General features: G+C 48.6%; 1 protein-coding gene across 1 annotated transcript in view; it reads left to right on the forward strand.

Annotated features, from left to right (window-relative positions):
• The window catches only part of LOC134659547 (protein mahjong), a 67489-nt gene that overhangs the window by 29783 nt on the left and 21000 nt on the right, over nt 1-16706 (forward strand). Inside the window, exons 15-25 of the mRNA XM_063515213.1 lie at nt 357-517; nt 921-1051; nt 2560-2651; nt 2844-2966; nt 3212-3365; nt 3798-3943; nt 5034-5249; nt 6330-6439; nt 9293-9502; nt 13919-14129; nt 15061-15180. Of these exons, the coding sequence (XP_063371283.1) occupies nt 357-517; nt 921-1051; nt 2560-2651; nt 2844-2966; nt 3212-3365; nt 3798-3943; nt 5034-5249; nt 6330-6439; nt 9293-9502; nt 13919-14129; nt 15061-15180 (1674 nt within the window). The remainder of the gene's footprint in view (nt 1-356; nt 518-920; nt 1052-2559; nt 2652-2843; nt 2967-3211; nt 3366-3797; nt 3944-5033; nt 5250-6329; nt 6440-9292; nt 9503-13918; nt 14130-15060; nt 15181-16706) is intronic.

A 16706-nucleotide genomic window follows, 5' to 3' on the forward strand; every position in this document is an offset into this window, starting at 1 on the left:
CATGAAATAAACATACTATCAGAGCCAGTGCGCCCTTATCATTAACATTTGGTCCTTCGAACCCTTGGAGGATACAACTAAACGGAGTAGCCATTAACAGGCTTTCCCCTCTGTCGAAAATAGGCGGCCAACGGTCATACACAATGTATGGACTGACGTTTATCTGACATGGCTATTTTTACGTTACGCATACATTTGACGTTCCCCTCCCCCGCAAAAATCGGCAGACTGTTTTGTACAGAAAATTACAGACATGGCGTCTCCGTTTGATTATATCCTCCAAGTTCGAACCTGATAGTATTATAGTTACTTCATTAACAACTGTATTACATAATAGGTCAATACAAAAATTGCAGGCATCGAAATCATCACCCGAGGAGATCCAAGAACAGATAGAGCTGTTGCAGTCGGTGGCGTGGTCGCGCTGGGCGCCTGTGGACGAGCTGGTAGAGCTGGGAGGCATCTCCTTACTGCTACAGGTGGTCGGCCTGGCCTACGAGTGGAACTTCAACGGGAGGTATATGCTCTATGTATATTGTATATCATCCTAAAGATACAAGGATAAATAGAACTGCTCCAATCCTAGTAGGAGATTTTGGTGGCCCATGAGGGGAACTTCAACGGCTGGTATATGTATTTTCACCTCTTATGCTCATTACAGATACAATTTTGTTTAAATAAAACTGACTACCCTCCTCTTCATTTTGCTTCTAAAGCAAAACATGCATCTAAATCATTAAAATCATTTCATGCATTTAAATCTTCTCGGGGCAGAGGTGTAGGGTTGGAGCCGGTCTACCTAGCTTTATTTGACGTTCATAAGCGCATTGTAATTATGCCTACTTGAATAAACTATCTTTTAATCTTTTTTATCTTTTTATCCGTCAATCTAAAATAAATCTTATTTATTTCCCTTCTAGGTCGGAAACTGTTCGCTCAGCATTGGACGTGGTGTCCGTATGCTGCGTCGCCCCAAGAGTCCAACTACTACTAACGGAAAAAGTGGACATGCGAGACGCCGATATGACGACCGGCGTCAACATCGTGCTAGGTAAATATGGACCTTATATATAGATATAGAGGGGATAGCCCCTCTAGGTCGGAAACTGTTCGGTCAGCCCTCGACGTGGTGTCCGTATGCTACGTCGCTCCAAGAGTCCTATTACTAACGGAAAAAGTGGACATGCGAGACGCCGATATGAATACTCACATATAGGTGAATATACAATTTAAAGATAATAAAAAATAATAAATAATTTAAGTAATACACACATCAATGACAACGCTAATGCACTGCCAGCAGGATTATAAATTAAAGCTCTCTTTTCGTACCTATAGCAAGTTCAATAGGCAACTACAAGATTAACAAAACCTTCCATCAAGGTATTTTTTTTAATATTTTTAGTCATAGTATCAATATCATGATAATATTTTTGTATGCCTTACCTCAACTCTTGTGTCGTTATCTATCCTCGTAAAACCCAGACCAATATTTCCCTTTCCTTTCCTTTTTAGGGTTCCGTAGCCAAATGGCAAAAAACGGAACCCTTATAGATTCGTCATGTCTGTCTGTCTGTCTGTCTGTCCGTCTGTCCGTCTGTCCGTCTGTCTGTCCGTCCGTATGTCACAGCCACTTTTCTCCGAAACTATAAGAACTATACTGTTGAAACTTAGTAAGTAGATGTATTCTGTGAACCGCATTAAGATTTTCACACAAAAATAGAAAAAAAACAATAAATTTTTGGGGTTCCCCATACTTAGAACTGAAACTCAAAATTTTTTTTTTCATCAAACCCATACGTGTGGGGTATCTATGGATAGGTCTTCAAAAATAATATTGAGGTTTCTAATATCATTCTTTTCTAAACTGAATAGTTTGCGCGAGAGACACTTCCAAAGTGGTAAAATGTGTGTCCGGCCCTGTAACTTCTAAAATAAGAGAATGATAAAACTAAAAAAAATATATGATGTACATTACCATGTAAACTTCCACCGAAAATTGGTTTGAACGAGATCTAGTAAGTAGTTTTTTTTTATACGTCATAAATCGCCTAAATACGGAACCCTTCATGGGCGAGTCCGACTCGCACTTGGCCGCTTTTTTTGTTTGATGAACTTATGCACTGAATTTGAATGACTAACTGACTGTAGATTGAGGCTTGAAACTTGATGTTTGTATTTAATAATTTAAATTTTGATAATATTTTAGTAAACGCGACATTTTGTAACGTATTTTCTTTTGACATGCATGAACTATGTCAATACAAATAATTTTCACATGCCATAAGGCCGAACATATCATGGGTCAATATGTACACTTAATAACATCTACTGTACCATATGTTCTCGTGAATAAACTTTCATTTTATTTCATTTCCCCCATTCCACCTATCCCTACCGCGATATCAGTGGGGGATGTTTGCGCTTTTGAATAGGGAATATTACGCGAAACTTTGAGTAGGGGGCGTCGAATTGTATTTGTACTTGCACAGCTAGGTAGGATAGGAATATAGGCACATTATATAAATATTGAATTGATTCAGTGTTGTGTTGTTTTAGGCGCGGCGGACGGCGAGATCGCGCCGGAACCGGAAGTGCAGAAGGCGGCGCTCAACGTGCTCGTCAACTGCGTGTGCGCACCCGTGCATAGAGTAAGTTATTTGTAACAAAAGCATATCTACTCTCAGCTTCAGACTTCTAGTCTAGTCGATGATGTATATTATTGTTGACAACCATTATTATTTAGCGATAAGACCTTTATCTTTAACTGTTGTTTTTCTTTAAGCTGTGTCTTTTACTGAGGTGTGCCAATAAAGAGTATTCTATCTTCTATCTATTTGTAGTCAGGCTCATCGACGACGCGCTTCTCAATATCGGGGTCGAGTAAGAAGAAAACGGCGCTCAAGTCGTACGAGGATGTCATACAGAAAGTTTGGGAGAGCGTACGCTCCAATAACGGAATTATGGTGAGTCATATGTAGAGCGACATACTGAGCGAGACTGGGTCAACAAAGTTGTTTTTACATGTATTCATACGGGGCCGTCGTACAGAAAGTTTGGGAGATCGTGCGCTCCAATAACGGAATTATGGTGAGTCATATGTAGAGCGACATACTAAGCGACTGAGGTCCGAACCTAAGCTCGGTTTTTACATCTATACTTTAATAACACTTTATGTCTATGTTGTATAATGTGTTCCTCTTTTCTTTAGGTGTTATTATCCCTGATGATGGTGAAACAACCCATCACGGACGCGGACCGGCTCCGGGGCCTTGCGTGCCGCGCGCTGGCCGGGCTGGCGCGCTGCGCCACGGTGCGACAGATCATCTCCAAGCTACCCCTGTTCACCACCTCGCAGATACAGGGTGAGTGTCCGTCTGCAGGTGCTACTGTCTGTTACTGTGTATTAAAGCTAAATCAAGGTCGTCCATTTTCTCTCCTGGATACGTTTCGTTCGACCTTGGTGGCTGACGGTGTGTTATGACGCCGTGGAACTTTCCACATGTTGTCACCGTAAAGACGGCCGTCTTTTTGCGTCTGGTGCTGCCCTCATTTTGTCGGACTTTCTACGTTAAATCTTATGGAGTAAAATTAGTTCAAGCGGCTGCCGTTAGTACTAATATCGGACATTCCATAAGATTACCTGTGTTTGTGACGATCAGCGTCACTTCCCCTTCCATCGACTTCGCACATTGCCAATATGACGGCCGCTATATGATGGCGCCGCTTTCCGAGGAAACCAAAATTTTAGTCAATCTGTGTGAGAATGTCCTATAATAGTTATTTATTCATTTCAGTGTTGATGCGAGACCCGATCCTGCAAGAGAAGCGGCAGGAGCACGTGATGTTCCAGAAGTACGCGTTGGAACTGCTGGAGCGAGTCTCCGGGAAAAGCAAACACATGGGCGCGGAGTTCGAGACCTCACTAGCTAATATACACAGGGTAAGGGTTGTCGTTCCAGAAGTACGCGTTGGAACTGCTGGAGCGAGTCTCCGGGAAAAGCAAACACATGGGCGCGGAGTTCGAGACCTCACTAGCTAATATACACAGGGTAAGGGTTGTTGTTCCAGAAGTACGCGTTGGAACTGCTGGAGCGAGTCTCCGGGAAAAGCAAACACATGGGCGCCGAGTTCGAGACCTCACTAGCTAATATACACAGGGTAAGGGTTGTCGTTCCAGAAGTACGCGTTGGAACTGTTGGAGCGAGTCTCCGGGAAGAGCAAGCACATAATGGGTGCCGAGTTCGAGACCTCACTAGCTAATATACACCGGGTAAGGTTCGTTGTTCCAGAAGTACGCGTTGGAACTGTTGGAGCGAGTCTCCGGGAAGAGCAAGCACATAATGGGTGCCGAGTTCGAGACCTCACTAGCTAATATACACAGGGTAAGAGTTGTTGTTCCAGAAGTACGCGTTGGAACTGCTGGAGCGAGTCTCCGGGAAGAGCAAGCACATAATGGGTGCCGAGTTCGAGACCTCACTAGCTAATATACACCGGGTAAGGGTTGTCGTTCCAGAAGTACGCGTTGGAACTGCTGGAGCGAGTCTCCGGGAAGAGCAAACACAATTCCGTTTTGATTTCATGTTTTTGTTATATTTAAATTTTTTGTAAAGAAAAAGTAACCAGGTATAGAAGTTTTCTTTGTGAAGCTATTGTGTGTCAACTAAATAGCGTTTGAATCTACTCTAAACTGCTTCGAAGAGGCTAGATCGTTCGATTGTTGATCGGGAGCTGTGAAATTGACACTTCAAATGTAATTTCCCACAGACAAGACATCCTCCAGTCTGAGCATAGTAGCGCTACCCGCTCTGCCACAAATATACGGTAGTTTTACTCCATTTTCGAGTCAAAGTGTCTTTGTGTGACGTCCGTGTCTTTGAACGGACCAATCACGGCACGGGACTCGCTCACCTCGTCCCCCGCACTCCCGTATTTTTGGCAGCATCGGTTTCATGAAACAATAGCTCTAAACTCCGTCTAGAGGATTCCTAGTCAATGTAATTTCCTAATATTACCAAGTATCTATATTGCAGGCGAACGTGGTAGCGCAGACGCGCATCCACTACAACGAGCGGCAGCTCCTGCAGCTAGTGGCGGCGCATTTAGCCGCTCGCGGGCTCGGCGAGAGCGCGGCCACGCTGCAGCGCGAGGCGGCGCTGCCCGCGCCCGCGCCCGCGCAGCTCGCGCCTCCCCCCCCGCCCGTCTACACCCCCGCCGCCCCGGCCACGCCCGTCGCCGCTCCGCACAGGGTAGCTACTCCAGCAGTCTAATAGAGATGATGACACATGTTGAATTTTATAACAAAATCTAGTAAAATAGATAGCAAACGAGCAATTTATCACAATAATGTGGATATTAAAATAAAATATTAAAAATTTACAAAAACACAGGACCTGAAAGTTTCAACATTTAAGTTTTTTTTTTAACTTCCAAAAACGATAAAAGTAAGGGTACCATTCGATTCCTTACATTTCATCCAAAAAAATATTGTAGAGCAACTATATACATAAACGCAATATTTCACCGACAAAAACGCAATTTTCTTGTTTTGTCCATACTACAAGATGGGCGATGACGTCACGGCCCCTGGCCGTTTTGTATAGGGCGTTTCGCGAGTGAAGTGCGACTGTCGGCCTTTGACTACAATTTCTGACTTTTGTGTTACTTTAATGCAATGGGTCCCATATAGACATTTGATCCTAAAAACAAACCCGATCGATTGATACCATAAAAAAAAATTAGTCATCTAGCCTATTGTAATATCTTGAAATAAAACGCAGGTTACGCAATTAATAATGCTGTATTCCTTGTGTTTTTATCTTACTAACTAGACGCCATCTTGGTCGGGGAGGCAAGCACGAGACAGACAGCCGTAAAGGCTGTCATACACGAGTCGGTATACTACACTAAGCGCCACTTGCACCATTCCACTAACCCCGGGTTAACCGGTTAAACCTGGAGTTACCATGGTTACCAGTACAATTTGAGACTAAGTTAACGTTTTAACCGCTTAACCTTGGGTTAGTGGGATGGTGCAAGTGGCCCTAATCGACTCATATGTTGCTAGAATAATGTGAACCGGCCCTGGAATATATGGACGACCGGGCCGACCTAGTGGGTGGTGACCTTGCCTGTGAAGCCGATGGTCCCGGGTTCGAATCCCGATAGGGACATTTATTTGTGTGATAAGCACAAATATTAATTCTGAGTCATGAGTGTATTCTATGTATGTAAGTATGTATACCATTAGTACAAGCTTTGCTTAGTCTGGGGCTAGGTTGATCAGTGTAATTACGAAGTCCCAATTTCAACAGTGATGTTATTTTCAGTCGCGGCTGTCAGGTGCGCGGTCTAGCACGACGTCCCTGGCGCGCGACCACCACGACCTGTTCAACAACAGCGCCGAGGAGAGCCCCGTGCCGCAAGTCATTAAACTAAGGTATTACACATATTTATATACAACTGTAGGGCTAGCACATGATTGCCGCGACAATAAGTTAATGGAGTCTCCTAGTAAGTAAAATATACCTGTGGGGTCTCCTGTCACAGGTATATTTTACTTACTAGGAGACTCCATTAACTGTATTGTTAAAACGAAACATTTACCTAAATAAATAATTTTTCATTTTCATTTTCATTTTCAATATCTCGCGGCGAGATAAACTACCCGTCTTTTTCTAACTATAAAGAGGGAGAGGGAGGGTAGTCTAGCTGTACTGTCACAATATCATCAGAGAAAAAACAGTCAACACTAACTTTTGACTGCCAAAGACGTCATCTGACCTGCATTTCGACAAGGTTCACGATGACGCGCCGCGCACGATCATAGAGAAATATAAGTAACGAAAGAGTGGTAACTCCATAATCTCCATATATCAGTTTTCTTAGCAAAAACGTCAGTTATTTCATAGTCGACATCTAACGTCAAGTAGCGGACATTATCAGTACCGCTGGTTGGTACCAGATGTCACAAGTGTCGCTACTGACGAAAAATGTACTTTGAAAACCATTTACAACTTACAAGCAGAAGAAGTTGAAATTGGAGTTCCGGTGAATCCGGTTATAATATTCATCCTTCGGTCTGAAAGTTAACACCACAAAGTCGCAGGCAATAATCATTGGTAGTCCTTACTCCATCTCTAGGCTGTCTTACCAGGTCTTACCAGATATTATGTTCGACGGAACTCCTATTCCTTTCTCTTCCACTGTCAAAAACCTCGGTATTACTATGGACCAGACGCTCTCATGGGATTCTCATGTCTCTGAAATCAGCCGAAAGATTTTTGCTTCTCTCCATTCCCTGAGGCGCCTGCAGAAGTTCCTCCCGCTTCCAACTAAAATTATGTTGGCTCAGTCTCTTCTACTTCCACTTCTCGATTACGCCGATATTGCGTTTCTCGATCTGAGACAGGAACTGCTTGACAAGCTTGAACGCCTGCAGAATATGTGCATAAGATTTGTATTTGGTCTAAGGAAATACGATCATGTCTCTCTATTTCGTACTCAACTTAATTGGCTTCCCATCCGCCGTCGCAGCGATCTGCACATTCTTTCTCTTCTTTTTAATGTTCTTTTTATTCCTTCTTCTCCTCTCTATCTCTTACAAAAATTCAAGTTTTTGGCAGATGGTAGTGGCCATCGCCTTCGATCGAGTACCAATCTTGCACTGGCAACACCTCATCACAAATCTCGTGCGTATGGTATAGTTATTTTCGATACAAGTGCGAAAAAGAGGAAATTCGAAACGAGTGGCGATAAATTAAAACACGACCGAAGGGAGTGTTTTAAATCGACACGAGTTGCGAATTACCTATTCGCACGTGTATCGAACAACGTTTTACAGTACATATGGCACTTTAAAGTTTCGATATACGCACGAAAAGTGCAATTTTACGCACTAGTGCGGAAAAGTAGCCCCATATGTACTGTAAAATCTTTTGCGGTACGAGCTGTTCAACTTTGGAATGAGTTGCCTCCCTCCTTAAGGCAATCACAGTCCGTTGCGTCGCTTAAGGGGCAGTTAAAAAAGCTGTGGCTATCGGACCGGAATTAACTTGTTCGTGACTATAGATATTTTATATATATATATATTTTATATTTATTATATATAACGTAGGTATTCTTTATATTTGAAATATTGTTACTTCTAATTTTTATCTTATATTATTTATCTTCGCCCTCTTTTATAATTTTATTGACTTTCCTCTAGTCTATTGTACTCAGTGCTATATTTGTCTACGTTCTTCATCAATTCTCATCTACTCAAAGGTTAACTGGAAGAAATCCCTTAAAGGGATAAGTTCGCCTTTGTACTGCCTATCCTGTGCCATAAATTTGTGTTTTGTGTTTGTACAATAAAGAGTTTATACATACATACATACAATATTAGCTGAAAATTGTTGAGCATTAGGGTTTCCGTTCGCCGCGACATCTATTGTCAACTAGTAGAACTGATAGTTGCCAAGCGGACCCCAGGCTCGCATGAGCCGTGGATAAATGCCGGGACAACGCGAGGATGATGATCTGTGATCCCGGGCACGCACAGCTGTCCGCTCAACGCTATAGAACATGGCGTCGCTGCGCAGTTGTGTCAACGGTGCGTCGAGCAGCGGCCATAGAGTTGACTAGACGCCGACGCTCGGGAGACGCTAGTGTGAAGTGGCCCTTAACGCCACTTTTCCTGAATCGAGCTGTACCAAAGAGAATTTGAAATAGAGGCGGGTTGTAAAAGTAAATTATGTAGCCACAGTAAATTTACTGTCATCTTTCGAGAGAAGATTAAAACTATTACAACGCCATTTGACTTTGATCCTTATTCTTTCACTCATACGTGTTCATTTGTTAAATATTAAAAATTAACTCCATCTACTCGAGACTACGCCAAATGTATGATGCATCTTTTCGTGCGATGGCGCCATACCTTTGGCCTACTGTTGAGTAGATGGCGTTAATTAGGGTTCCGTACCCAAAGGGTAAAAACGGGACCCTATTACTAAGACTCCGCTGTCCGTCCGTCCGTCCGTCCGTCCGTCCGTCCGTCCGTCCGTCCGTCTGTCACCAGGCTGTATCTCACGAACCGTGATAGCTAGACAGTTGAAATTTTCACAGATGATGTATTTCTGTTGCCGCTATAACAACAAATACTAAAAACAGAATAAAATAAAGATTTAAGTGGGGCTCCCATACATTTGCTCTATTTTTTGTTGATGGTGCGGAACCCTCCGTGCGCGAGTCCGACTCGCACTTGGCCGGTTTTTTTTTGATCACTTTACACCACCTAATTTGTTTCCAGAAAAGTCCAAACCCAGTGCATGTCCCCGGGAGCCCTGGGCGGCGGCGAGCACCGGCGCTCGCTGCAGAAGCAGCTCAGCGCCGCCGCCGGAGACCCCGCCCTCACCGCGCACCGGGTCACGCTCCACTCCATCATCACCGAGTACCTCTACAACCAGCACGCCACCTGCAAGAACCCGGTGGTCACGTGTCCGCAGTTCAACTTGTTCCAGTGAGTACCTTGTAGCAGCTCAGCGCCGCCACCGGAGACCCCGCCCTCACCGCGCACCGGGTCACGCTCCACTCCATCATCACCGAGTACCTCTACAACCAGCACGCCACCTGCAAGAACCCGGTGGTCACGTGTCCGCAGTTCAACTTGTTCCAGTGAGTACCTTGTAGCAGCTCAGCGCCGCCACCGGAGACCCCGCCCTCACCGCGCACCGGGTCACGCTCCACTCCATCATCACCGAGTACCTCTACAACCAGCACGCCACCTGCAAGAACCCGGTGGTCACGTGTCCGCAGTTCAACTTGTTCCAGTGAGTACCTTGTAGCAGCTCAGCGCCGCCACCGGAGACCCCGCCCTCACCGCGCACCGGGTCACGCTCCACTCCATCATCACCGAGTACCTCTACAACCAGCACGCCACCTGCAAGAACCCGGTGGTCACGTGTCCGCAGTTCAACTTGTTCCAGTGAGTACCTTGTAGCAGCTCAGCGCCGCCACCGGAGACCCCGCCCTCACCGCGCACCGGGTCACGCTCCACTCCATCATCACCGAGTACCTCTACAACCAGCACGCCACCTGCAAGAACCCGGTGGTCACGTGTCCGCAGTTCAACTTGTTCCAGTGAGTACCTTGTAGCAGCTCAGCGCCGCCACCGGAGACCCCGCCCTCACCGCGCACCGGGTCACGCTCCACTCCATCATCACCGAGTACCTCTACAACCAGCACGCCACCTGCAAGAACCCGGTGGTCACGTGTCCGCAGTTCAACTTGTTCCAGTGAGTACCTTGTAGCAGCTCAGCGCCGCCACCGGAGACCCCGCCCTCACCGCGCACCGGGTCACGCTCCACTCCATCATCACCGAGTACCTCTACAACCAGCACGCCACCTGCAAGAACCCGGTGGTCACGTGTCCGCAGTTCAACTTGTTCCAGTGAGTACCTTGTAGCAGCTCAGCGCCGCCACCGGAGACCCCGCCCTCACCGCGCACCGGGTCACGCTCCACTCCATCATCACCGAGTACCTCTACAACCAGCACGCCACCTGCAAGAACCCGGTGGTCACGTGTCCGCAGTTCAACTTGTTCCAGTGAGTACCTTGTAGCAGCTCAGCGCCGCCACCGGAGACCCCGCCCTCACCGCGCACCGGGTCACGCTCCACTCCATCATCACCGAGTACCTCTACAACCAGCACGCCACCTGCAAGAACCCGGTGGTCACGTGTCCGCAGTTCAACTTGTTCCAGTGAGTACCTTGTAGCAGCTCAGCGCCGCCACCGGAGACCCCGCCCTCACCGCGCACCGGGTCACGCTCCACTCCATCATCACCGAGTACCTCTACAACCAGCACGCCACCTGCAAGAACCCGGTGGTCACGTGTCCGCAGTTCAACTTGTTCCAGTGAGTACCTTGTAGCAGCTCAGCGCCGCCACCGGAGACCCCGCCCTCACCGCGCACCGGGTCACGCTCCACTCCATCATCACCGAGTACCTCTACAACCAGCACGCCACCTGCAAGAACCCGGTGGTCACGTGTCCGCAGTTCAACTTGTTCCAGTGAGTACCTTGTAGCAGCTCAGCGCCGCCACCGGAGACCCCGCCCTCACCGCGCACCGGGTCACGCTCCACTCCATCATCACCGAGTACCTCTACAACCAGCACGCCACCTGCAAGAACCCGGTGGTCACGTGTCCGCAGTTCAACTTGTTCCAGTGAGTACCTTGTAGCAGCTCAGCGCCGCCACCGGAGACCCCGCCCTCACCGCGCACCGGGTCACGCTCCACTCCATCATCACCGAGTACCTCTACAACCAGCACGCCACCTGCAAGAACCCGGTGGTCACGTGTCCGCAGTTCAACTTGTTCCAGTGAGTACCTTGTAGCAGCTCAGCGCCGCCACCGGAGACCCCGCCCTCACCGCGCACCGGGTCACGCTCCACTCCATCATCACCGAGTACCTCTACAACCAGCACGCCACCTGCAAGAACCCGGTGGTCACGTGTCCGCAGTTCAACTTGTTCCAGTGAGTACCTTGTAGCAGCTCAGCGCCGCCACCGGAGACCCCGCCCTCACCGCGCACCGGGTCACGCTCCACTCCATCATCACCGAGTACCTCTACAACCAGCACGCCACCTGCAAGAACCCGGTGGTCACGTGTCCGCAGTTCAACTTGTTCCAGTGAGTACCTTGTAGCAGCTCAGCGCCGCCACCGGAGACCCCGCCCTCACCGCGCACCGGGTCACGCTCCACTCCATCATCACCGAGTACCTCTACAACCAGCACGCCACCTGCAAGAACCCGGTGGTCACGTGTCCGCAGTTCAACTTGTTCCAGTGAGTACCTTGTAGCAGCTCAGCGCCGCCACCGGAGACCCCGCCCTCACCGCGCACCGGGTCACGCTCCACTCCATCATCACCGAGTACCTCTACAACCAGCACGCCACCTGCAAGAACCCGGTGGTCACGTGTCCGCAGTTCAACTTGTTCCAGTGAGTACCTTGTAGCAGCTCAGCGCCGCCACCGGAGACCCCGCCCTCACCGCGCACCGGGTCACGCTCCACTCCATCATCACCGAGTACCTCTACAACCAGCACGCCACCTGCAAGAACCCGGTGGTCACGTGTCCGCAGTTCAACTTGTTCCAGTGAGTACCTTGTAGCAGCTCAGCGCCGCCACCGGAGACCCCGCCCTCACCGCGCACCGGGTCACGCTCCACTCCATCATCACCGAGTACCTCTACAACCAGCACGCCACCTGCAAGAACCCGGTGGTCACGTGTCCGCAGTTCAACTTGTTCCAGTGAGTACCTTGTAGCAGCTCAGCGCCGCCACCGGAGACCCCGCCCTCACCGCGCACCGGGTCACGCTCCACTCCATCATCACCGAGTACCTCTACAACCAGCACGCCACCTGCAAGAACCCGGTGGTCACGTGTCCGCAGTTCAACTTGTTCCAGTGAGTACCTTGTAGCAGCTCAGCGCCGCCACCGGAGACCCCGCCCTCACCGCGCACCGGGTCACGCTCCACTCCATCATCACCGAGTACCTCTACAACCAGCACGCCACCTGCAAGAACCCGGTGGTCACGTGTCCGCAGTTCAACTTGTTCCAGTGAGTACCTTGTAGCAGCTCAGCGCCGCCACCGGAGACCCCGCCCTCACCGCGCACCGGGTCACGCTCCACTCCATCATCACCGAGTACCTCTACAACCAGCACGCCACCTGCAAGAACCCGGTGGTCACGTGTCCGCAGTTCAACTTGTTCCAGTGAGTACCTTGTAGCAGCTCAGCGCCGCCACCGGAGACCCCGCCCTCACCGCGCACCGGGTCACGCTCCACTCCATCATCACCGAGTACCTCTACAACCAGCACGCCACCTGCAAGAACCCGGTGGTCACGTGTCCGCAGTTCAACTTGTTCCAGTGAGTACCTTGTAGCAGCTCAGCGCCGCCACCGGAGACCCCGCCCTCACCGCGCACCGGGTCACGCTCCACTCCATCATCACCGAGTACCTCTACAACCAGCACGCCACCTGCAAGAACCCGGTGGTCACGTGTCCGCAGTTCAACTTGTTCCAGTGAGTACCTTACCGGTAGCCTGCCTATAGTCGACACCGTCGACCTGTAGTTGGCACACTTCAAATTGTCGATACTGACATCACTGACTACCCGCAGATAGGTGGCACGATACCTATAGTTGACACCGTTTTAGTATGTTACCGCTCCGGATTAAAGGGTTAAACCGAACGATCTGTGGTCGGTAAGCGTTTATATACCAATGATTTATAACTCAAGATAGGTTATAGGTGTTCCAAAATTGAAGCGCGTACCTTGTGACAAATTGGACAAGTTGCCTTTAGACGCGGTTGGACAAGCGAGAAATGTGCACACGTGCTAACGAGCTCCCGCACACCCAAAAGAGAAAGAGACAACCTTATGTTTAACAACGAGTGTGACAAAGATGGATGGAATGAGAAAATTAATCAAAAATAACAAATTTCTTCGTAAGGCACAGATATAAATATGGAAGTATTTTTTGTGCTCCTCAAGTATGAGTATAACCTATCTATGGTTATATATCATTGTTATAAACATGTAATTTCTTATGTTATTTCTTTCTAATTCTTTCCAATTTTTAGTGTATTTTCCCCATTCCTTTTTGTGTAATATATGTATGTTTATCTTATACATTTTGTATGTATTTATATCCTTTATCTTTCTGGTACCTTGTTGTACATTTTGCTGCATTTGTCACCCTCTTTTCACTTTCTCCTCTCATCTACTCAAAGGTTAACTGGAAGAGATCCCTCAAAGGGATAAGTTCGCCTTTGTACTTCTTACTAATTGTATGTTATTTTTAATATGTCTTTTTGTACAATAAAGAGTTTACTACTACTACTACTACTACTACTACTAATTTCGTCTGCAGGCCGCACAAGTGCCCCGACCCGCGCGGGCTGGGTTCCCTCCTAGCGGCGCCGGCGCCCAACGTGTGCGCGCGACTCCTGCGCAGAGAACTGGGTGCTCCGTGCGCCGCCAGTAGACGCGCCGACGCCAAGCTCGCGCACGCGCACTTCGCCGCCGCGCGCACGCTGCGCCTGCAGGACGATGATGCCTACTTCACGCACACCATCTTCCACGTGAGTACACACACACACACACACACACACATACACATACACACACACACACACACACACACACACACACACACACGTCACAATAAAAACAACCACCCAAACCAGCATGACATCAGCGGCGGCGAAAAAACGACCATCAGTCGATTATTTTCACACCATCTTCGACATTCGTACAGTCACGCTCCGTGTGATTGTTACACCATTTAGGGTTTTAGCTAAATTGGACATTCCGTATCGTAAGTACGGAATAAACAATTTTGCTAGGACTCTAAACGGCGTAACGATCCCGTGTGGTGACTACATGCTATTTGTACTAACGTACGTACCGTAACCCAATTTTGATGTCTAGTCAGGCGTGTCTCACTCCGCGATTTCGTCGCTTTGCTACAGGTAACTAAAAGTACATCCGTTCAACACCAATTTTGGTGGCTAGCCATCAGCCGCACGTGGCGCTGTCGCCACCTAGCGGCCATATCTGTGCTGATCGTAACATACGCGTTTTGTTAGTGAGTGACTATTATTTATTCTGTGGTCTAGTTATAATAGTTGCCGCGCACCGCTACGGGGCGGACGCCTGCTTGCGCTTGCGCCACCTAGCGGTCATATCTGTCGTATTACACGAATGGTGTGCTCACATGCCCGCAATGTTCGCAAACTTTTTGTAACAAGATAGGCTACGTCAGCCACTTGCGAGCACACCAAAGGCAGCAACGAAGTTGAAGCAGTCGCCGTGGCCGAATCGGCCGTGGAGTCATTATTAATAGACGCGTTTTGTCTGAGAGTGAACCTTCTGTATCTAGTACTATTAGTTATTCTGTGTTTGTGTTTACGCTTGCAACTTCCCAAAAATCATAGTCACTTACTAACAATTTAAAACAACAAATTCCTAGGAACTACTCAATATAATGCAAAAGTAATGTTTTAATTGCAGCCGACGCAACAGCAGCTCCTAGCGGCCACGTCTTCCGGTGACATCCGCATCTTCAACCTGTTCAGCGGCGCCGAGGAGCACACCTACCAGGTGCACGAGTCCTACATCTACCACATGCAGGTAACTTCACTGTTGACACCACGTTTGTATCGCAGCCGACGCGACGGCAGCTGCCACCGGCGACATCCGCATCTTCAACCTGTTCAGCGGCGCCGAGGAGCACACCTACCAGGTGCACGAGTCCTACATCTACCACATGCAGGTAACTTCACTGTTGACACCACGTTTGTATCGCAGCCGACGCGACGGCAGCTGCCACCGGCGACATCCGCATCTTCAACCTGTTCAGCGGCGCCGAGGAGCACACCTACCAGGTGCACGAGTCCTACATCTACCACATGCAGGTAACTTCACTGTTGACACCACGTTTGTATCGCAGCCGACGCGACGGCAGCTGCCACCGGCGACATCCGCATCTTCAACCTGTTCAGCGGCGCCGAGGAGCACACCTACCAGGTGCACGAGTCCTACATCTACCACATGCAGGTAACTTCACTGTTGACACCACGTTTGTATCGCAGCCGACGCGACGGCAGCTGCCACCGGCGACATCCGCATCTTCAACCTGTTCAGCGGCGCCGAGGAGCACACCTACCAGGTGCACGAGTCCTACATCTACCACATGCAGGTAACTTCACTGTTGACACCACGTTTGTATCGCAGCCGACGCGACGGCAGCTGCCACCGGCGACATCCGCATCTTCAACCTGTTCAGCGGCGCCGAGGAGCACACCTACCAGGTGCACGAGTCCTACATCTACCACATGCAGGTAACTTCACTGTTGACACCACGTTTGTATCGCAGCCGACGCGACGGCAGCTGCCACCGGCGACATCCGCATCTTCAACCTGTTCAGCGGCGCCGAGGAGCACACCTACCAGGTGCACGAGTCCTACATCTACCACATGCAGGTAACTTCACTGTTGACACCACGTTTGTATCGCAGCCGACGCGACGGCAGCTGCCACCGGCGACATCCGCATCTTCAACCTGTTCAGCGGCGCCGAGGAGCACACCTACCAGGTGCACGAGTCCTACATCTACCACATGCAGGTAACTTCACTGTTGACACCACGTTTGTATCGCAGCCGACGCGACGGCAGCTGCCACCGGCGACATCCGCATCTTCAACCTGTTCAGCGGCGCCGAGGAGCGGGTGCGTATCATAATGAATACGCACTTTTGGTATAATTTCAGTTTACAAACGTTCAAAACGTATACTAATCTTATGTATAATGCACTAAATCTATATTTTCAATTAGTATAACATAAAAATAATATAACATACAATATACATATCGCTGTTTGGTATAACATACAAATAAACGAATAACATTTAATGTAACTTTCATTACGCATAAAAATTAAAATAAAATAACATCTCATATAAGTACCTACCTACGCTTTTTTCCCGAGGTTTTCACGGAGGTCACACTAAATCAATAGGTAGGTTAGGTTCGTTAGGTAGCTTCAGATGCCCGAAGGGCAAACAGCCCAGAAATAGGAGCCCCGCGAAGCGGGGCTCCGTCTAGTTTAGTTGTGAAGGAAATGTTTTTTTTAAACAGTGCGGTGAAACCCATGGTAG

This window comes from Cydia amplana, chromosome 25, assembly GCF_948474715.1.
Source record: "Cydia amplana chromosome 25, ilCydAmpl1.1, whole genome shotgun sequence".
NCBI lineage: Eukaryota > Metazoa > Arthropoda > Insecta > Lepidoptera > Tortricidae > Cydia > Cydia amplana.